The sequence below is a fragment of the Gossypium hirsutum genome, chromosome A05 (assembly GCF_007990345.1).
Source record: "Gossypium hirsutum isolate 1008001.06 chromosome A05, Gossypium_hirsutum_v2.1, whole genome shotgun sequence".
Classification (NCBI taxonomy): domain Eukaryota; kingdom Viridiplantae; phylum Streptophyta; class Magnoliopsida; order Malvales; family Malvaceae; genus Gossypium; species Gossypium hirsutum.
The window spans coordinates 105,559,323-105,583,598 of NC_053428.1; the positions used below are offsets into that span (position 1 = coordinate 105,559,323).

Here is a 24,276-nt window from a genome sequence, read left to right on the forward strand (position 1 = left end):
ATTGTTTAATAGAGGAATATGCTTTGATAATGATATATCACTGAGGGAGATGATGGTATGAAAATGGAGAATTAACATTGACAAGTGAAATGGTGTTTAAAGAAATTTGAAGAGGATCCCCATTCAACTCTTCAAGCACCACTAATAGATTTCCAGTAGGGTTGAGGAATGAGCGAGGCACATGGTACCTACAATTTTAGCATATCTTCGATTAAGTTTGTGCATAAATTAATCAAATTGGAAATTATATAACTTACAAGGTTTGGGAGGGGTTTCCTTTAGAAGTAAGGAATGAAACCCAATAGCGACCAATGCTTTGTTCATTCACCCAAACTGCTCCTTTTTGCATTGAACTCATGTTCAAGGCAATTGGTTCATCTCCAATGGGTGCATCAAACGTTGTCTGCCAAATTAAAACATTATTTATATATATGGTTTCATTGTTTTAATTTAAAATGTTTATCAAATTTAAATAAGTTGAATTTTTTTTATACTTCAAATTTAATTGATTAATAATGTGTTTTTCATATTTTCTTTTTTTAAAAATATATTTTCAATTTCATTTAACAAAACTTAGGTCCCGCTTTTCTTTTCGTGTTGAAAAATATGTGATTGGTAGAAAATTTTTAAAATGATTTTTGAAAAATGAAAATGAAAATATGAGAAAAATTAGAAAATGACATAAAATAATTTTCACTAAAAATAATTTGTAAATGTGAAAAAAAATTAAAAAAAACAATGGTTTTTAACTTTAAATGAATTGATCTTGGTTCAAACTTATATAAGCTCAAAATTCAAAAAAATATTTTTTCAAAAGCTTTTCAAATATTAAATTTAATATCCTAGTTCGATTCCATATAAAGTGGGTTTTTTTATTTTATTTTTATGTTTATATTATAGAGAAATTATGATCAAACATGTTTTCAAAATAAAAATTTCAATTTTAAAAAATAGAAAATGCAAATTGATAATAGAAAATATTTTTAAAAACCAAACTCGAGTCCTATTTTTTTCCAAAATTTGAAATTAAAGAGTAAACTATTTTTTAAATGAAAATAAAAATAAAACAATAAATATTCTCTTAACACCAAGCTATTGTAATGTATGTGCAAAAGTTGAAGCTTACCTTGTACCAAGTGAGTGACTTATTTGTAGAGTCATCAATCTCACTCCACTCCACCTCCTCTAAACTTTGTTCTTTGAACACTTGTAACTTTTCCCCTTCCAAACCAATCTACAATTACATAAACAATTAATACAGCTACACATACCCTACCTCTTTCAACTCATTTATGAATTTAAAACACTTCAAATAAAATATAGATGATATATATATATACCTGATATCCCCATGTATAATTGGTAAAGTCGTATATGTAAGATTCGGAGCATTGAATGGTAACTTTAGTTAATCCAGCATATCTACTCTCCAAAAAAGCTCCCGAGTCCTTCAAATACAGTCATTGTAACTTAAACATGTGTTATTACTTCATTTATTCTTTAATTAGTTGCTTATAGATATGTATATGTATATATTAGAGAGAGAGATTACCGGCAATCCAACCATAACACTGAGTATGGATACATTGTTGATACCATCAATTAAGGTAATGGGTATGTCCATGCTAAATCCTTTAGTATCATGGCTTCCATGTCCAGCTTCTGACCAAACGTATGTACACATCAATTGTTAATAAATCTTATTGATAGGGTGCATTATATTCTTATATAAGACATAAATACTATGGTAAAAGAAATAGTTTATGAGGAGATGGGAAAATTGTACCTATAAATATGGTGTTGATATAGGCATGCACAACGTGTCCAAGGGACTCAACGTGAAGCACAGGTTGAGGGCAAGTTGAATTGGGTTGAAAGCTGTTTTCAATATTATGCCGTTTGTTAGCATTCACTTATTATTTTATTATGGGAAAAAAACTAATTAATTAAGAAAAAGGAGATACATAAGGTACCTGAATGTATACCAAAGGTAATCAGATTTATCTTGGGTTGTATTCATGTGTTCCAACAATGAATTAGAACGCAATGAGTTATCTAAAAAGTTTGGGATGTCTTCTTTGAATTCTTTCCACATATCTACTTCATTAAACATTTTGGTCAATGTTGTAATTCTCTTATTCGGCTTTGTGGTCACCTGCCATTCTAAATAACTTTGTGTTATTTTGTATCGTATTGTATATGGGGTAGGGGATAGGATGGCACGGTTTGAACATGTGTTTGATGAGAACTTTAGTCACCGCTCCATACAAGTCAAGATTAAATTCTAGTCATTTTAAGAACTTACTTGTTTTATGAATCGCATACAAGGATTAGCTTATGCACGTACAACTTAAGCTATGCTTGTCTTTCTAATAGTCAATGAACTTGATTCAAAGTATAAAATAACCTATTAATTTATACTAATAATAAAGTGCTTCACTAAATTTAATATCACGAGTCAAGCGACACTTTGACATCATCGTTAACCCACTTTATAGCAATGATTAAGATGTTGGGTATTGACACCTATGTTCAGGGATCAAACCTTATGACACACACCCCTATCCCAACTTGATTTTACCAATATACACATATAAAAGTAGCCAAGAAATAAATGTAAATGTATGGCACTATAGATATCCCTATTATTAGAAAAAAAGAAATTGAAAAACAAGTCTACCAAATGTTCGATGAAGGGGTTATTCGCCCAAGTACCAATGCCTTCTCGTCTCCGGTGCTAGTTAAGAAGAAGGATAACATTTGGTGTTTTATATGGACTATCAGACTTCAATGCAACCACTGTCAAGGATCAGTTTCCAATTCCCATGACAAATGAGTTGTTCGACAAGTTAGGAGTGTTGCTATTTTCTCCAAGTTGGATTTGTTAGCATGATACCATCATATTTGGGTTCACCATGATGCACAAGGGTTGTTATGAGTTTCTCGTCATGTTGTTTGGGTTGACGAATGCACCTTCGAATTTTCATGCCACCATGAACGACATATTCAAGAAGTTATTGCATGAGTTCGTGCTAGTTTTTCTTCTTCTTTTTTTTTATGATGTACTCGTCTATGGCAAAAACCTCTTGCGAGAAAATAGGTCGATAGTTAAATGCTCAAAGTGTGTGTTTGGACAAGATACCATTGTTACGAGATGGCCAACCATGCAATGGCGAACACATATGGCAAACAGTCCAATTGGCAAACAACATAAATAGCGAACAATTCAATTGGCAAACACACGTGGCAAACAACATAAATAGCGAACAATTCAATTGGCAAACACACGTGGCGAACAACATAAATAGCGAACAATTCAATTGGCAAACACACATGGCGAACAACATAAATGGCAAACACACGTGACAGACAGTCCAAGCATAAGTCACTTGGCGTACAGTCAAAATATGAGAAGGATGGCAAACTGTCATGCGAGTGATGCATTGATAATTGACTTCTCCTTGAAAAGATGTTTAGATACTAGTTTTATCATGTTAACCTTTGCATACAAGTTATATTTTCTCAATTTTTTAGGAGATTAGATGTTTCTAGTAGAGTACGAGGAAAGGAATCTTGTTATATATAGTAATATTTATCTTGTTGAAAAATTAATGAAAATATTAGCAGATTAATTTCATATTGCTCTCATACTCATTTCTTCTCCATTTTTCTTTCTTTCTTAGTTCATATCTCCAACAATTGGTATCAAGAGCCAATCATCCTAGAGGGCTATTGTTCCTTTTTGAGTTCTTTGTCGAGAAAATCTATTTGTTTAAAAAAATGTTTTTATCAAAGTTTTCACCACCTTCACCTCCTGTCTTCATTGGTGAAAACTACTATATTTAGGTAGTCAAGATGAAAACCTACCAACAAACATTTGACTTGTGAGAGGTTGTAAATGCTGATATCGAGCAACCACTAATAAGGGCTAATCCTACAGTTGCATAAATTAGGCAACACAATGATGATCGTGCAAAAAGATACAAGGCAATGTTTTATCTTCAAAATGGTGTCTCTGATGTGATATTCACACAAATCATGGCATGTGAGACTCTAAAACAAGCTTGGGGTAACCTAAATGAAGAGTTTCAAAGATCAGACTAGACTAGACAATAACAACTCATTAATCTCAAGATAGATTTTGAGAATTTGAAAATGAAGGAGGTTGAAACAGTAAATCAATACTCAGACAGGATAATGGCAGTGGTAAATAGCATCATGCTACTAGGAGATCAGTTTATAGATAGCAGGGTAGTTGAAAAGGTCATAACTACACTTATTAAGCTGTAAGAGTAAAAAATATCTTCTCTTGAAGACTTGAGAGACCTATCTACGATCTCCTTATCTGAGTTGATAAATGCCTTGTATGCTCAATAGCAAAGGAGAGCACCAAGGTTGGAAAAGCACGTTGAATGAGCTTTTCGAGCTAGAAGAATTGAAAGTGCGAGCTGTCCAATTTAGGAGGGAAATAAAAGCTGGTTAGAAAAGAAAGAGAAGCCAAGGAGAGATAGTGGGAAAAAGAAACATCCACCATGCTCTCAATTAAGAAAACCACTCATCTAGAGAGGTTTTGTTGGTTTAAACCAGACATACAATACAAATCCTACAAGCAGTTTGGACACATAGAGAAAGTATACAAGAACAGATGGTGAACCCAACAATAATAACCATAATAACAAAATGTTTAGGCCTAAGCAGCTGAGGGAGATCATGCTAAGGAGGAGCAAGTGTTTGCAGCCTCTTGTTTTGCATCTAGAAGTAGAGTCGCAAAGGGTTGGTTGATCGAAAATGGTTGCACCAGCCATATGACCTCAGATGAAAACATCTCCAAGAAGTTAGATAGAAGTTGCATTTCAAGAGTGAAGATTGGAAATGATGAACTCATTCAAGCTAAGAGTAAAGGTGATGTGCTGATCAGCACGCTATCAGGTACTAAAGTAATTTTGAATTTTTTTTAATGCCTGAAATAAACCAGAATCTCCTTATCATTGGTCAACTATTCGAAAAAAATTATAATGTTGTTTTTAAATATAGTGGTTGCATTATATTGGATTCATTGGGATAAGAAGTTCTAATAGTCTTAATGAAAGAAATAAGCTTTGTGTTGGATTAGAATCAAGTGGCCTCAAGTGCTTATACCAGTACAGTAGATGAAACTAATCTTTGGCACAAAAGACTAGGACACATAAATTATAAGTCCCTTAGTCAAATGTGCAAGATCTGGTTGAGAATATGGCCAGAGTTGAAGATTAAAAAAGTGTTTGCGAAGTCTGTCAACTGCAGAAACATGCTACGCTTCCATTTCCAACGAACAGAGCTTGGCGTGCTAATAAAAAACTCCACTTAGTCCATACAGATGTTTGTGAACCTATACGAACCAGGTCACTGAGTGGCAGTAGTATTATGTTTTGTTTATTGATGACTATACAAGTTTTTGTTGGGTCTATTTCATGCAACATAAGTTTAAAATAGCTGACAATTTTTGGAAGTTCAAAACCATGGTAGAAAATCAAGCCAGTAGCAAGCTTAAAATACTCAGATAAGATAATAGACTTGAGTACACCTCAAAAAAATTTCAAAAGTTTGGTGAAAAAGAAGGGATTCAACACTAGCTCACCAACTTTTACACTCCTTAGCAAAATAGAGTATGTGAAAGAAAGAACAGGACAGTTATGGACATGGCGAGCTGGTGATTGTTTCAAAATAACATGTCAAATAGATTTTGGGTTGAGGCAGTAAATACCTTAGTATATCTGTTCAACAGGCTGCCAACCAAGGTTGTAAAGGAAAAGACTATTCAAAGCATGGTATGGGCATAAACCTTCATTTTCTCATCTAAAAATATTTGTTTGTATTTGTTTTGTTCATATACCATAAGTGAAAATAAGTACACTTGAAAAGAGGTTGCAGCTTGGGATCTTTTTGGGATACAGTTGTAATAAGAAGGGTTATAGAATTTTTTATCCTTTCTCTAGTAAGATCATTGTGAGTAGAGATCTGAAGTTTGATGAAGGGAAAACATGGAACTGAGATGCTAGTAAAGTTGAGTTATTCGAGCAAGGAGAACTTAAGTTAGGTTTCGAACCTACCAATGATCAAGTTGAAAATGAAAAGTTTGACGATAGTCTAGTGAAAGGCACTCGACAAATCATTGAAATCTATGAAAGAGCTGATGTAGCAATCTTTAAGCCAAACTAAATTCGAAGAAGCTGAAGCAATTGAAGGCTGGAAAGAAGCAATGCTAGCTGAGTTAAAGATGATTCACAAAAATCAGATTTGGGAACTTGTTAATAGACCATCACATAAAAAATTTATTGGTGTCAAATGGGTGTTCAGGACCAAACTAAATGTTGATGGCTCACTCAACAAGTTCAAGGCAAGACTGGTTGAGGATTGATTATTTGGAGACGTTCGCACCAGTAGCAAGGTTAGACACAATCAGATCGTTATTGGCTTTAACACCACAAATAGGTTAGAGAATCTATCAGTTGGATGTCAAATAAGCTTTTTTAAATGGTTACTTGCAATAAGATATTTCTGTGGAACAACCACCTGGTTTCACAGTCAAAGGAAGTGAATAGAAGGTTTACAGCCTTAACAAAGCCTTGGGCAGAAATAAGCTCCAAGGGTTTTGTATGTAAGGATTGATAAGTATTTGCTAAGCTTGGGATATAAGAAGAGCCTAAGCGAACCTACTCTTTATGTTAAGAAAGCTGGTGAGGTCACAACATTAATTGTTCCATTATATATTGATGACTTGCTAGTAATTGAGAGTAATAATGACTTGGTAAAGGAATTTAAGCTATAAATGGAGAAGATGTTTGAGATGTTAGACCTTAGAAAAATGAGATACTTTCTGGGCATGGAAATAGAACAAGTTTAGGAAAGGATATTCATTAGTTAACTATGCTTTGCCTCAAAGATCTTGGAAAGGTTTTGCAGGGATAGGTGCAAACCAGCAAGCACACCTGTAGCACTTAGTGAAAAGCTTGGCAATAATGAAGATTTTGAGAGGGTCGATGAGAGAAATTACAGATGTCTTATTAGTTCCCTGTTGTATTTGATAGCAACACAATATGATATTATGTATGTAGTAGGTTTGCTATCAAAGTTCATGCATTGCTATAATATATCACATTTTAAGGCTACTAAAAAAGTGCTAATATATATAATAAAAAAACTACCAATTTTGAGGTTTGCTTTGTGAAGGCGGACACATTGAAGCTTGTGGGGTACACTAACAATGATTGGGCTGGATCAGTGAATGACATGTGAAGCACCTTTGGATATTTTCTCACTTGGATCCGGCGTACTCTCTTGGAGTTCGAAGAAGCAACTAATTGTTGCTCAGTCCATAGCTAAGGCGAAGTATATAATTGTGGCAGAAGCAGTCAACCAAGCAATTTGGTTGAGAAAAATTTGAAGTGACTTGAATCTTGTACAGGTTGAAGAAATGCAAATTTTCTATGATAATCAATTTGCTGTGGCAATTACAAAGAATACATTCGTCCATGGGAAGACAAAACATTTCAAAATCAAGTACCACTTCGTAAGGGAAGTTGAACAAATCAATGAAGTAACTTTGGTTCATTACAGTTCAAAAGTTCAACAAACATATATTTTGACCAAACCTCTTAGAAAAGTGATGTTCAAAAAATTAAGGAATGAAATTGGTGTTCAAAGCATGAAAGCCAACGAGGAGTGTTGCGAGATGACCAACCATGCAACGACGAACACACATGACGAACAGCATAAATGGCGAACAGTCTAATTGGTGAAAAACATAAATGTCAAACAGTTTAATTGGCGAACACACATGGCGAACAACATAAATTACGAACACACATGGTGGACAATCCAAGCGTGAGTCATTTGGCACACAGTCAAAATATGATAAGGATGGCGAACAATCATGCGAGTGATGCATTGATAATTGACTTCTCCTTGAAAAGATATTTAGATGCTAGTTTTGTCATGTTAGCCTTTGCGTACAAGTTATGTTTTCTCAGTTTTTTAAGAGATTGGACGTTTTTAATAGAGTAAAAGGAAAGGAATCTTGTTATCAATAGTAATTTTTTCTTGTTGAAAAATTAATAAGAATATTAGTAGATTAATTTCATATTGTTATCATACTCGTTTCTTCTCTACTTTTATTTTTTCTTAGTTCATATCTCCAACATTTGAGTACTTGGGTCATTAAGTGACGAAGGATGGGTTGCAAATAGATTCCATTAAAGTAGCTATAGTACAATAGTAGCTCACACCAACTATTATGAAGGAGGTTTGTGGATTTTTCAGACTAGTAGGATAATATGGTTGATTCATTCAAGGGTTTTCTTGAAAGGCTGCGCCACTGACCAATTTGTTAAAAAAAGATTCATTTCATTGTTTTGATGAGTCACAAGCCACTTTTGAATATGTTAAGATACTTTGAGCTAGCCATTATACTAGCTTTGACAGATTTTAGCGCTCATTTCACAATGGAGACTGATGCATCTGGTGTAGGGATTAGGATTGTATTGATTCAGTGGGGATGACCAATAGCATATTTCAATTAGAAACTCAGCCTTCGTATTCGAAATGCTTCTACATATCATTGTGAAATGTATGCCATCACTCAACCTGTAGGAAAGTGACAAAAGTATGTGCTGGACCGTTGATTTATGGTCATGACTAATCACCAACCATTTAAAGATTTAACCGCTCAGACAATCTAAATATCGAAACAACAACAATGGTTGTTTAAATTTATTGGGTTAGATTTTGATATCCAATATAGATTTGGGTCATTGAACACTAGAGTCAACGTTCTTTCACGTAAACCAAGTGGTATTTATTTGGCTTTCATAATGTCGAGTTTTGATATCCTAAAGGATATAAAGCTAGTAAACCGTGACAATGAAGAGGTATAACATTTGAGTGAGTGTGCACAATTAGGAGATTCACAGTATGTTGATTATACGATCCAAGGTCTTTTTATGTAAGGGCTAAATAATGATACCCAACATGCCGTATCTTAAGGCCCGATTACTACGGGAATTTCATGAGACTATTATGGGGGGCATACCAAAGTTCTATGCACTAACCACAGCTTAAAAACCAACTTTTACTAGGTGAATATGAAAAAAAAAGATGTATAAAGGTATGTCCTTGAGTAATAAACTTGTCAAAGAATAGAGAGTGATCAATTGAGCCCGTTGGCTTTCTAAAATCAAATGCTAAGGAAACTATTATGGTAGTGGTGGATCGTTTGACCAAATATGGCCATTTTTTTGCTTTGTCAAAATATTAAATTAGTGAGACAATGGTTGTTGTATTTGTGGGGGGAGATTGTTAAATCACATATCATTCTAAAGTTCGTGGTGGGTGATGGTGACAATATATATTTTAGTGAATTTTGGCTAGAGTTGGCCCAATTGCATGACATTTCACTAGGGTTTTTTAGCCTATCACCTTCAATCAAGTGATCAAATGAAGACCCTAAACTATTGTCTTAAGATGTATTTGAGATGCTCTGCTGGTGATGGTTTGACGATATAGGAAGGGTATTTGTCTTGGGCTAAATATTGGTACACATATTGTTTGTCTTGAGTTCATAACAAGGAGCAAAACCATAACATACCTTTGCAGTGTTGAAAACCATGTTTTGACAATCTGGTAGAATGCCAATAGACTTGGGTAACAATTCAAATGAATTGTTTTGAAATTGCACTGTAACATTTTTTGTAGCATCATTGTTTACAAGAAATGCAACACAAGCTCCCGTTCCTTCTTTAAAAACATAAGCCTAATCCAAATAAAATAATTAAATCCAACATAAGTAATTGACATTAATTTATGAATAATTCTTTTAAAGTGCAATTCTTGAATAAAAATCATATATGGCATTTGGTCTAAAACACTTCCTCACCTGTTGTAGTGGGCCTATTGAGAAATTACTTTGCACTCCTTGTAATAAAGGTGTGGAGCAATTCTTTATCATAATATGCAACTCTTTAAGATGACCCCATTTTGGTTGTCTTAGTAAACCTGGATGTTCATTCCATATCAATCATATGCAACTTGTTGCAATATTATTTTACATGCAAGAAAATAGCTATAAGATGGATACAACTCACCATATTCATCAAGAGGAGCTTGGTCATAATAACTAGTTATCACATAAGCCGATGTCGTCCTTCCAAAATTTGTTCCACCATGGTACTATATTATTTATGAAAAATTATTTGGTTAAACTATTGATTAAGGTACTGTGAAATGTATTGTTAACATATAAGCTTACCATGTAATAGTTTATGTAACTTCCTTTTTTTGCTATGAAAAGTGCAACATGAAATGCAATATCTTCAGCAGATCTTATGTATGGTTCACCACCATATACTTGATAGCTTTAAAAATAAATGTGTAAATTAGTAACTATAATTAAAAAAAAAACCTTTTAAAGCTACAACTATATCAATAGTTTCAATTAGAATAAATCATTACAAGTATTGAACTAAATAACTAGTTCAACAACTAAGTAACATAAATCAAAGGAAAACCTAGACATTTACATAAAATGGGACTTAAACTTAGGATTTTAAAGTACCCATGGCCTCAACCTTACCATTGAGCTACAAATAAATAAAAAAACCTTTTATAACCAATTTGAAAAGCTACAGGTATCAATTAGCATGTTTAATAACAACTTATAATTAAGTAGCATATGATGCAGTGACTTAATAGCAAATAGGAGGCTCAAAAACCTTATTTTTCATATTCAAGTTCGACATGAATTGATCTAAATGTATTTTGATTTGTCAGTTCAAGTTTAGTTAATTATTTAGTGTTTTATAAGTGTAATAAAGAAAACATGGGTAAAAGCTTACAAAGAAGTCCAGTTTTCTGTCCACATGGATGGCTTGTTGGGTGAGTTGGGACCTCCGAAAGTTTCCCCACATCTCATACCGTTACATGTATTAATCTACAACATAATAAATAGCCTTACATTTTTTTGGTCTATTAAACAAATTAAGAACATAAATTCCAAACCAAAGAAGAAAAAAATGATAATGAGTAAATAGGAGGAACTGAACCACTGGATCAGGAGCATCAGTTTGCTTGCACATCACCCATGGCACACCAGTTTCAAGTTCGACCCCCATTTTTGCAGCCCATTTAACATAAATAGGTCCTTTTTCATGGAAAGCTGCTTCCACATTTTGATATTCATTCTCTATCTACAAATTACATACATACATTCATATATATATAAATATTGATTCATACTTTTTGGGGGGAAATTAAACAATGAGGCAATTGATTAGCTAGGTTTATTAATTTACCTGTGATAATATGATTGGGCCTCCTTGTGAAGCATATAAACCTTCTGACTTCATCAAGTTTACTATCTTTGTAGTAAAGTTTTGCATGTAGAACTAAAACAAGCGAATAATTGCTACTAATTAATACAAATTAAGGTAAAACAAATTATATATTTTTTTAAAAATATGAACAAAGAGTGCAAATATTAGAATTTTTAATTTACAAATTAAAAATAGATAGAAAAAGAAGAATATGACCCAAATTAAATAATGAGTCAAAAATCAAATGTACCTTAAAGGGCTCATTATCTGTTCGATAAACAATACCAGGGACGTCATGCAACCAAAATGGAAATCCCCTAAAACCAAAATTACCAAATTCTAGTTACACACAAGTCAATAACCCAAAAGTAACAAATGAATGTGAGACAAATGGAAAAAAATAATGTTGAAGCTAGCTTCATTAAAGAAAATATGGGTCTAACTCACCCATAAGTCCATTCACTCTCAATAAAAGGTCCAATCCTAAGGCAAACATAAAGCCCTTGAGCTTGAATTTCCTTAATGAATTTCACCAAATCATATCTTCCACTGAAATCATACTACCAAAAGCAAAATAATAAAAGGATTTTGTGAATAAACATTTATGCGAATATAGAAATATAGCTCACTTGGGTTCTACTTAGATGTTCTAACCTGACCAGGTTGGGGCTCATGCAAATTCCAGAATACATATGTCTGAATCACATCAACTCCACCTTCCTTTGCTTTGCCTATTAAAGATGACCACATCTACATAGAAACTTGAAACTTACTCATAATTACATAATCAAGTTTGTCTTTCAACCAAAATGTTTTCATTTTTTTTAAGCTCGTTCTTCAACAAAATACCAATTCAATATGCAAAGTTCATGTAGGGATAGTGATGTATGGAGAATTATGGAGAACTTGTTAGTTAGCTAAAGGCATAATAGTGGAGGGAAAGTCTCCTACGGACTGTTAGCAACAATTAGAAATAACAAAAAAGTTTGAGCTCTTTAGCCATTTTGATTAGTCATTAGATGATTAATTATAGAATCCATTACTTAGCCTTGTATGTAAAGACATTTAAGAGGTATGAGATGATATAACTGAAATTATACTCAATTTCTCTCTATGCTATTCTTTTCAACATTCCCAATTATCCAAGCACATTTGAGAGTTGATCTTGATTCTTAGTTTTCCTAAATTGCTAATTTGAAATGCATATATAAGCTTAGTATCCAAGCCAATATCTTAGCACCATGGTTGATTTCAAATTAAATGAGATGATTAGAAAAAACTATTAAGGAGTTGGTTAACAAGAGTTAGAGCCAAGAAATTTACCAAGAAAATGTTATCTTAACCTTCTCAGAGTTATCACAACTTTGAATGTTCAACATACCTAAATAATGTCCCAAACACACCATCTTAAAGCTCTAAAAATCCACAAAACTAGGTAATTTTCAGCTAGACAACCAAAGGTTGATTTCTTTCGTTTTAATGGTGATGACCTCTAAGTCTAGTTGTTCAAGTGTTTGCAATTTTTCAAAATAGAATATTCCATAATCGAAAAGAACAGTCTTAAAATAATACTAATTAATTTAAAAGGAAAAGCACTACACTATCACCAAAATTGGATCAAGTACAAGGGTGGAGTGGTGCCTACATGGGCAACCTATTTATAGGCCTTAAAAGAAACTATTGAAGATAAAAATTTTAGTGTTCCAATGATTGAATTTCTCAATTTGAAAACAAATATATATGGCATTTGAATATCAAGATAAGTTTGTTTCTTTGTTAGAAGGAGTTGAGCTATTAGAGGAATATGTAATTACCTTATTCCTTAAGGGTTTCAAGATTTATATACAGTAATCTACAAGGATTTTATGCCTAAGAATTTGTCCCATATATATGCATTAGCTTAACTACAACAATCTATAATAAAAAATCTCTAGCAAGAAATATAAAAAACTCCTAAAAGACCATCTTTATTGCCAACCATTATATCTACCTCAAAATCTAAATTAAGAAATGTACTTACAAATTTGGCTGAATCTTGGAAGAGGCCTATAACTAGCTTAAAGGCTAGAAACAATGTTGACTTTGATGGGAAAAATGCTAAAAGTTTTGTGCTTTAAATGTTATCAAAAGTATGAATTAGGTCATAAGTGTAAGAAAAAACAGTAGCTCTATTTTTTTTAAAATAGAGGAATTAGATGAGGCCTATGAAGACCAGTTGTACAGTGCTAAGTGATACTGAGCCACAAATCTCAACAATAGCTATTTGTGAGATAAAAGCTAGAGGTTATCACACCATAAGGGTCACTTCCAATATAAATAAGAAGCCATTACAAAAGCTTATTGATCCAAGAAGCACTCGTAATTTCCTAGCTTTGGAAATGGCAAAGAAGTTAGGTTGTAAGATTGTAGCGACTAAGAAAGTAAATGTTGTTGATGATAATAGTTGCAATGCGATACCGTGTGTAAAGATCTGACTTGGTTTTTGTAGGGCACTGATTTTGTTCTTGATGTGCTACCACTACCTTGGATAGCTATAACATGGTTCTTAGAATGCAGTGGTTGAAGAATGATAAAGAAATCAAGTGGGACTTCTTGTAGAAAAAATAAAGGCGTTGAATAGATGCTTGGAAATCTACCTAAAATGTGTGTTTGGTGGCCAACCAAAGTTTTGGGTCAAGTTGCTCTCATTGACTGAGAAGTGGTATAACATCAATTACCATCCCTCACCAAACTTACCCTCATTTGAGGATGTGTATTATAATTGTCCTTTCTTGCACATTCACTATGTACTTGGAGGATCACAAGTGGAGCAAGTAAAATCTCGATAGCAAAGGATAAGATGTTAGAATTATTGAAACACATATCAGAATTTCAAATCAGACAGTAGGTTCATTTGAAGTTAAAACCCGATAGGTAAAATTCTTTAGTAGATAAGTACTACAAGAAGCTTTCACATCGATTCTTTAGACCCTACAAAGTTGTTGGTAAGATAGGGTAAGACTTGAACAATTTGCATTATCTCGAATGCATGCTGTCTTCCATGTCTCTTAAATGAAAAAGAAGGTAAGGCCATCAAAGCATAAGATCTTAGCTACCAATTTTAAGGGTTGTACCTACACTAAAACTGTAACAACTTGGCTTTAAGTAGTGCCAAAAAATGCGATTTTGAGACCTCGTTTCCATAAACCAAATCCTTAAATTTTAAATATGGATATTTATGGATTTAGTATATAAATGAATTGAAATTTAGATTATTAAATTAGTCAAAATTGTGGTTAATTAAGCTTAAGGACTAAATTGTAAAAGTCCAATTACTATAAATTTTTAATTAAGAAATGGCTTGGGGACTTAAGTAAACATTATTCAAAGGTCTAAAATGGCTAATAGACCAATTGTAAATGGGTGATAGTGGAATGTGATGATGGAATGACAATTAAACTAATTAATTAAATACTAAAATATAAGAAAAATGTTAACTAAAAGTTAATTATGATTAAGCTTAATATAAAAGCCAAATTGGTGGATGGAGAGATGAAAAACTATCTTCTCCAATCGACCAAAAGAAGAAAAGAAAAAGGGGGATGCCATTTTTAAACATTGAAGCTTTCGACCATTCAATTTAAGTAAGTCCCTAACCATTTTTCTTTGATTTTTATGGAAATTGAACCATGAGAGTTTGATTTAGCTAGCCCATGTACTAATTTGTAAAATTATTAAAGTTTTTTAAAGTTTCCATTGTTGAGAAATGAATGAATTTGGTGTGAATTTGATAGAAATTAAGCTTAGATTATAGAAAAGACTAAATTGTAAAGCTTAATTATTAATTTTATACATCAGGGACTAAATTGAATAAAATAAAAACTATTATGAAATTTTGGTAAGACTAAAAATTTGGAGGTCCTTAATGAATATATGAATCAAATTTTAATCTAAAGCCTTAGACCGAAAGTTATGCTTGTTTCGGGTTTAGGGACTAAATTGAATAAATTGAAAAATATGTGTGGCTTTTTATTTGAATGCAATTTGGATGGAATTTGATAGTGCCATCATTGAATTATTATTCGTAGCTAAAGACGATGATGGATTGTCGAGAGAGAAAGGAAAAGCGAGAGCCGACGATGAGTGACGCGTGCTTTCGGTTTTTATTTTTAAGATCCAAATTCAATTTAATTATTTCATATTCATGATATTTTGCATTATATGGTATTGAGGTGAGTTAAAAATGGTTATTTCAATTGAATTGCTATGATTGAAATTGAATATTGAGATATGGACTATATTAGATATAATAGAAAGTAGTATGATTTAATTGATCTATGATATTTGGTATGAAACTGTGTTGAAACATGTTATATGATGAGTTGAATTGGTGAATTGTTTATGAATTGGGAATTTTGGAATATCAATTGAATTATATAATGAAATTGGAAAATTGGTTGCCCTATTAGTTGTTCGGACTGGTGTGGATATAGTTGGCATGCCATAGGGTCAGGGTATTGATTGGAAACCATTGTTGCTGGGAAATCTGGGGTGGTAGATTGTACATATAGAGTCATCATTGTCGGGCAATTCGAGATGACAGGATATTCATATTATAAAAACCATCATTGTCGAACAACCCGGGATGACAAATCTGTGTATCCATTCTAAGTCTATGACTGGTTAATAGGGTTGTAAAACATGATTTGGCTACATAGTATACGAAATGAAATGCAATTGACATGTATTATACGTCAGTATGTGAAAATTTATACAAAATGATTCAAAACGGAGCTTTGGAGATCGATTTGGTATTGATGAGTTAATAGACTCAACAATGATTGAAATATTCATGATGATAAATGAATAAATATATGTAACCAAATATGATAATTGAAATTGATCAAATGACATGTGAAATTGTTGAGAAATGGTAAGGTTGTATGTATACCTATTGAATTGGTGTGTAAAGATGGTCATATCCATGTCTACATGGAAATGAAAGTATTTTGGCATGAAATGGCATAAAAATATGTTATGAATTGAACTTGAACTCAATGTATGCAATTGTTTACACTTGTTTTGTATTAACTTAAATCATGGAAGTACCACTGATTATTATCACTCAATGTATGGTTTGTTTTCTCTATGCGCATGTATAGTTGATCCTCGAGAGTACGTGAAGTAGTTCTAGCATCCAAGAAGTGATCCCCAACTCAACAATGTTTGTATAGTTTCGTTTTGTTAAATATACGTTATGTACCTAGGTTGAGTTAGTTTTTGGTATAGTAATGTGATTTTGTGAACATTTGAGTTAGAATTTGTATATGGAAATGGTCATATGGTTGAAATATGAATTTGAGTTTGATACAAGGTTTGAAATCTATAAAATGTTGAATTGTTCATGGCTTATTTGAATATTTGTACATGTCAAATGTTTTGAATGATTTGTACTAGGAAATTAGCTTATAGGTTGTATGGTATTGATGAAATGGTGGTATGGCATTAGTACATTTATGAATAAAGTGCTATGGTTCATAATTGAGTTCATGAAAATTGTGTATTTGGCTGGAAATATGATATGAAAGTGTGATTTGGTTGTTTAGGCATTTACAGGTTGGTGTCATTTTGAACCATTTAGAAATAGATAGTCAAGTCGCGACGTCGAGCATTTGTCAATGTGACAAGGGCAAGTCAGTATGTTGCACCACGATGAGGAACCTCCAAAGTTGCAATACTAACCCGTGATTTTGAAAACATTACAAATTGGTCCTAATTCGACCTCAGGTTAGCAATAGAGCCTTCATAAGCTCGTATAAGACCTGGAAACAATTGTATACTATATTATATACTTATATTACTTGTAATTAAATGTTAATGGCATAAATTGAATGTAATTGATCGTAGTTGCTTGGGCAATGAATGTAACATCCTAAAGCTCGGACCCGGCAGTCGGATCAGGTATAGGGTGTTACAAAAACCATTGGAGGTGTTAGCTACAAGGATGGTTAAAAAAGGTTGAAGAGTAAATACACAAGTCATTGTGCTTTGGAAAAATTCATTCCCTAGGATGCAACATGAGAATATTTGTTGAGTTGCAAAAAAGATTCCCTAATTTTAGCATTAAAGTTAAGGCTAAAATGAGAGGGGAGGAGATGATATATAGAGAGTTTTTTATAACCTATTAGTTAGCTAAAAGATTTAGAGTTGTTAAGGCATTAATAATGGTGAGAAAGTTTGTTAAGGGTTGTTAGCAACATTTAGAAAATAGTAGGAAAGATTATTAATTAGTTCCTTAGTCATTTTTATTAGTCTTTAATTGGTTGGTTGTATAAAATCATTACTTAGCCTTGTATATAAAGACATTTCGGTGCTATAAGAGGATATGAATGGAATTGTACTCAAATTCTTCTTTCTGACTATCCAAAAGTTTTTTGTTGACATCGTTTTTGTTATCTAAATATTATAATTTTAAAAGAGAAATGACTAAAAAACATCATATGCATTATATATCAATGAAAGTTGCAGTTTAACGAATTCGCTTTAAATTGAAAATATTAAATGTATATAATTTTTTAATATTAAAACGTAAATATAGACTATTTTATAATAGAATTTGTAAAGAGCTATTTTTATACGTGATTTTACAAGTATAAGGTATTTAAAATCTATATGTCATATGTCATATTAAATTATTTAAATTTATTAATGGAAATTTTAACTTTCTAATCAATACAAACACTGAAATAATTCAAACTCAAATAATTAACTAACCAACATATAAAATATTATAATTTGTTTGTATATGATATAAGCTACTAGAAACATTAAATGGGCAGGACAAAATAAGAGACAATGTTCACAAATATGATATTGACAAGTATGAAGGCTAGCTAACCTATTTGCAAAAGGGGACAATATGAAATGTCCCAAAGAAAAATGTGCCCGTGACCCACAATTACAACCCTAATCATTCATTTGCCTAACTTTAAAACAATGTAATAACAAGTGACAAAACTATGGTGGCTACCACGCCCACCTCCTAAAATAAATTTTTTTCATAAATTAATAAAGATAAAATTATATTTTAATTTTTTTAAAAATATAATAATTTAATTTAATTTTTTAAAAATTATAAAAATATAACAAATTTATATTTTTTTATTATAAAAATTATAATTTAATTCCGTACTCTTTTAACAATATTTTCTCATATCGAGAAACAAATTTTGGTTGTTTTCAAAAAGATAGAAACAAAGAAATGCGTGATCTTTGATGTTTGTCTGTTAAGTCATATATTTCACGTTGTTTCATTCTCTCTCTATTTGCAAAAGTCTACTCTTTCCCATCAAAATCAAACACCTCGTGATCCAATTTTTTTGTGTTATTTTATTGATTTTTTTATATTTTTATTAGTTAGAATATGTTTTAAGTTTTCATACTCTCATGTATGTATAAAATTTAATCTTTTTCTTTTTGTATTAAAGATGCTATAAATAGAGAAGATAATGAAACATAATAGAATAGGAGCTGATGCTATTAAATTCACTATTGCTCTCGAGTTAGCATAATCTATAATCTTGAAAATTACTATTACTTCTATAAAAATTAGATGTATCATCTCCACTCCATATCACCCACTTTAATTTATTTTTAACACATTTTCTTTATATTTTTCTTATTTTAATAGTTATAAATATATAAGAATAAAATAATTGTAATTTCATATAGCAAACGAAAATAGGGTAGAACAAACAATTACCATAACTGTCTAAAAAATTCAATTCAGAATCTATTAGATTATTAACACTTTTTAAACCCCGAACAAAATCTATAGGTATAGTTAAAAATGAAACGAAATACCTGAGGGGTGCTGCGAGGATAGTGAATGGAACCCGAAAATAGAAGTTTGCGTTGGCCATTGATGATTAAAGATCTCCCATCATACGTCACATAGTCTTCTCCCTTGATGCTTGCCTGCACTGCAACTGCTATATATATCCACCACCACCATACCATCTCCCCCACCTTCATTTTTTCTTTCAGCTATAGCAGTGGCCTTTACAAACAAGAATTTTGAGCCAAATATTGAAACTAAGGTTGGAAGGGTAGGTTGGTGAGCTTGGGATGATATATATACACACACACATGGGAAAGGAAAGGTTTGCCAATCTTGGAAGTATTCATGCCCACTTTAAGCAGCTTTCACCTACAATAAAACATATATCATTTACTCATAAAAAGGCAATAAATATCTCTTAAAACAAGCAATAAATATTATATCCAAGTTTAGATACTAAAAATCTAAACTTACCTCTCGTTTATCTCTTTTCTGGTGCTGAATGGTTAAAGGTGACATTTTGTGGACATTGATACTTCCAAGAATGCCAAACCTTTCCTTCCTATGCGTGTGTATATATCCCAAGTTTAGACGACTATGATATAACATTTTCATTGACCAAAAAATATTTATATAAAGTTTCCATAGCTTAAATTATCATGGAATTATAGAAAAAGGAATTTTTGGCAGGTTTTGGTAGGTGTATATTTTTTTGATACAATATTTAAAATTACTCGAAATTTTTTCTTAGCCCAAACTCATATCTTCATACACTAATAATATCTCAACTAACAAGTCAAGGAATAAATTAGATTATCTAAAATAATATAATTTTTATACATTAAATGTAGGGAGTAAATAAGCAAAACTGTGATATAAGAAAGAAAAGAAATCAATATTTTTAAAACACGACAAGAAGTTGTTGAGGCAAAATGTGATTAGAGTTATTGAGTGGCACTCGACAATGTCAACTACAGACTGTCGTTGAGGTGGTTAAAAATTTGTCTTATTTGGTTTGACAATTTAAGGAAGAAAATATTTGGATATGGTTATGTGTTGTTTCATTGAAGATACTTTGATCCATCTATAGAAACTAATTATTGGCATTTGGAGATTAGATTGGATAAGATTGAATCAATTAAGCTATTGATTTTGGAGAATATATTTTTGAGTGATTTTATTTTGATTGTTATTTATGTCGAAATTGAATATATATACTTAGAAGTTTGTCTAGGTTATATAACGATGTAACGTATTAGAAGTAAAAATAACAACATAAATTAATTAATAAATAGATTGCTTTCTTTTTCTTTTTTTTTTGCATAAATTTAAAAATATACATATCTTATCCACTCCATCCATTTTTTTATCCAAAAAGTCCTTTTAACTTATATATCTAAATAAGCCTTTTTGCATAATTCCATCTTTTATATAAAATAAAATCTTTATTTGGTACAAACAAAATAAAATAAAAACAATTAAGATGTGTATAGTAAAAATAAAAAAATAAAAAATTACAATTCAGATTTTTTGAAACTTTATTATTTTTTTTCATGTAACACATTTGTGTATAAAATAGCTGAATGCAAAAGAAATTAAACTAAAAAATTATTGTATGAAACTGTGATTTCATATCATGTTTACCTTTTTCGATAGAAAAATGACAAATCAGATTTTCTCTTCTTAAACAATTTAAATCTAACTGAAATTGCTAAAAATCAAGAAAAAAAATCTAAAGAGAAGAGATGACGTGGAATCACAATTTCATACAATTTCTTCTCAATTAAACTAGACTGAAGCCTGTGATGTATAGTTAATTTTTCAATTAAAACCAATTTTTTTCCAGCTAAAATTCGCATAAAAAAATTAATTAAAAACTAATTTGTGTGAACCTGAAGAAAATTACAAGAATTGTTAAATATAGTTATCGTTATCATCTTAATTTAGTATATAAGATAAATGGGTAAAGTGAGTAAACAATAATAAACTGAGGCCATCGTCCATGAAAACAGCTCCAAGAGCCAAACAGTATATAAAATAAGATAAGATGAAAATAGTGAAGGCAACAATTGTTTGTAATGGTGGCGTTGCTTGGCTTCTAAACTTTTACATCAAACGTAGGAAACAATAGCCCCGAAAATAAGATATTAAAAATATAAATCGGCACCAAGCTTTATGTTGTTACTTGTACGTCAACCCTCCTTCATAAAATGACTTATCTCTCTATTTTGGTGCAGTAGGCGTCCATTGCAACCCCTTTCTTGATTTTGTGTGAAGAAACTAGTATTTGCAAGGTTGTTGGGTTTGAAGGAGTTTGGGTTTAGGGCTAGGGTTAGATTAGATGGCATTTGGGCTTTATTTGTGAGTTTGGGCAAAGGTCAACTGATTTCCTCATGAAACAAGTTTGGGGTTGTTGGCGTTTGCTGGTGCCAATGTTGCTGGTTTGAGTGGGTTGCTTCAACCCTGTTTTGTATGTTGCTTTCTTCTTTTCTTTAATAATAAAGTAATTTTTTTTTTCATCTTTTGGTGGTGGTTGTAATCCAGAAGGAAAAACAACTTCAAACTTTGTCATTCAATTACATAAAGCAACGGCAGTAAAAGCAAAAGCTTGAATGTCGGATTTCTTGGGTTTGATCAGATGAAATCCATCTTTAAAATATGAACAACATGTAGCTCAAAAAAAGGTGCAAGGGCATCCTTGTTCAATTCTTCCCCTGCTTTTGAATATACGTGGAGTTCAACTATTGAAAACTAGAAGTGGCCCACACAAGGCAACCGAAAAAACCTTCCCTAGCTCCAAAACTCACTTTTCCAACCTAATCATGTCAATGCAATTCTTGATTTCACCCACTACAGTCAAAGCATTGAAATTCAAAACACAACAGGTTTCTCCTATCTAGATTAGGAGAATCTTGCAGCCAATCATGACCCCAAACTTTTGCAAGGGTCAAAATAGTTTTCAACTTAGCCTTTCGATGTATGGTATCTATATGCAATTCAATCTTTCCATTAGTGAGGGGCATAGCTAGGGGTAGTGGCCTTGCGCCTCAGATCAAATGGTGAAATTATTATTTTAGGCTCTTCAATTTAAGTATTTTAAGCTTTTAGTTAAATGAAAAAATTAAAGTTCTGCCCCTCTAAAAATAAATAATTTTATCTAAGCATCTTTAACCCAACATTTTTAGCTTTGCCTCCATCAAATTTTATAATTTTATCTTGTTCCCTGAACAAAATTCCTAGCTTCGCCCTATCATTAGTGTAGCGACGTAAAAATTTTAGCTTAGCTTGGTCGCTAATTGTGGCGATTTATTGAATTTTTTTTTAAAATTTGACGTTTGATTTTTGAAATAAATAGGGAGTCGCCACCGATCCTTTTTCCTAGGTGTGATCGGACACCTATTAGATCTTTTATTAAAACAAATAAAAGGCTGAGTTTAGGTCTACGTTAAAATCCAGAGAAAATTTAGGGTTCGGGAGTCGGTTACGCACGAGGAAGGTATTGGCACCCTCGCGACGCCCAAAATTGGTATCTTATTAAACACAAGTTGTCTTGATTTTCAAAATACGAATTCAATTTGACATTTAAGTGTGATCCGATTGAAGGAAATGAGAAGTTGCAAGTTTTTTTTGTTTTTTAGAAGGACGTCCCGTTTTTAACACGAGCCGATTAATTTCACCCAACATAGCGATGAAATCGATGACTTAATGTTAAAATTGGTACATTGCCTTATTCTTAAAATTAAAATGTAAAAAGTTTTTAAAATGATAGTAAAAAAAATCCAAGAATATTATTGTCAAAAAATGCGAACAATGATGGGAATAATAAAATATATAAAATATAAAATATCAAAATATTAGAATAATAATAATTAATATTGACAAATAAAAAATAAAATAGAAATAAAAAAGATGTACATAATATATATATTAGAAATAATAATGATGTTAAAAAAATACTATTAATAATACTACATCAATATGTACATATATAAAAAATAAATACATGATAATATTAAAAATATGTACATAATATAGTGTTAAAAATACATACATAATATAGTTAAGATATATACATAAGATAACATGTAGAAAAATATATATATAAATAATATAATATTAAAGATATATAAATAAAATAGTATAAAATATATATATATACGTAATATAAAATTTAAAATATACCTAATATATTAAAAGAATATATATAATATAATATTAAGAAATATAATAATAACAAAAAAAAAGAGAGGGAGAGGGTGGGTGATTTTCGGCCACAAGGCCGGCCATCGTCCGGTCGCCGGACCGCCGCCGGCGCCACCGTACACGGCAGCCGGACCTCAAAAAAACTTTTTCGGTAAAAATGGGTAAGCTTCCTCCTTTTATTTTTTACTTTCGTATAAAAGAAACAAAATAAGATTGAAAGGAAAACAATAAGTAAACAAAGAACTTAAAATGAGAATAGACAAAGAAACCTCTTTTGCTTTGATTTTTGATTAATCTCCAAAAAAACTAGCTTCTCCAAAAACTAGCCTTCACAATAACTCTTCTCCTTGATTACTTTAAAAAGAAACCTCTCCAAAAATCCTTTACAATAACTTTCTCTCCCAAAAACTCTCCAAAAAAATCTTCCCCCCTCATATACAAAATATGAGAAGGCTTATATAGCCATTTACAAAATATTTTTTATTGTTTATGTCTTCATTTGTAGGTACAAGTGGTGGTGAAAAAGGTGTGGCTAGTGGAGTTGGTGGAGGAAAAAGAGTGGCTAGTGGAGTTGGTGGTGGAAAAGGTGTGGCTAGTGGAGCTGGTGGTGGAAAATGAGTGGCTAGTTGAGAAAAGTTTAAGTTGTGGGCTAGGTTTTTTTATTTTGATTTGGGCTTAGGGTTTGGGCCATTGGGGTTTTGATGTAAATTTGGCTTTGGGTAGTTAAGATTTTGGGTTTTGGGTTTAATTTTAGTGGGTTAGGTAAGGCTAAATTGGGTTTTGATGTAAATGGGCTAAAATTGGCCTACAACAGCTGCCCCTCTTTCCTTATTATCGTGTAACGAGAATAGAGCAAAGATATAAAGAAAGGCCAATTTTGCCCGGTCTTGCTAAGTATGGACTTCTTTG

The 24,276-nt window shown here is 31.8% G+C and overlaps 1 protein-coding gene across 6 annotated transcripts; it reads right to left on the reverse strand.

The window, feature by feature from the left end:
- Positions 1 to 21: 21 nt before the first annotated feature.
- LOC107937162 (beta-galactosidase 6) lies at positions 22 to 19,776 on the reverse strand. 6 transcript variants are annotated; one of them, XM_041114392.1, is made up of 19 exons: positions 19,639 to 19,776; positions 19,188 to 19,533; positions 12,000 to 12,095; positions 11,793 to 11,894; positions 11,596 to 11,662; positions 11,325 to 11,417; positions 11,076 to 11,219; positions 10,869 to 10,963; positions 10,283 to 10,388; positions 10,119 to 10,203; positions 9,911 to 10,029; positions 9,623 to 9,787; positions 1,974 to 2,155; positions 1,787 to 1,878; positions 1,553 to 1,662; positions 1,341 to 1,448; positions 1,127 to 1,234; positions 258 to 403; positions 22 to 188 (listed from the first exon to the last, which is right to left on the reverse strand). In XM_041114392.1, the coding sequence occupies exons 3-19, from the start codon at positions 12,035 to 12,037 to the stop codon at positions 38 to 40; spliced, it is 1,911 nt and encodes a 636-aa protein (XP_040970326.1). In that variant the 5' UTR covers positions 12,038 to 12,095; positions 19,188 to 19,533; positions 19,639 to 19,776; the 3' UTR covers positions 22 to 37. The 6 variants fall into 6 exon arrangements, with proteins under 6 accessions (XP_040970326.1, XP_040970323.1, XP_016725486.1 ...); XM_041114389.1 differs by having other exon boundaries at positions 1,986 to 2,155; positions 11,793 to 11,905; XM_016869997.2 differs by having other exon boundaries at positions 11,793 to 11,905.
- Positions 19,777 to 24,276: the final 4,500 nt, after the last annotated feature.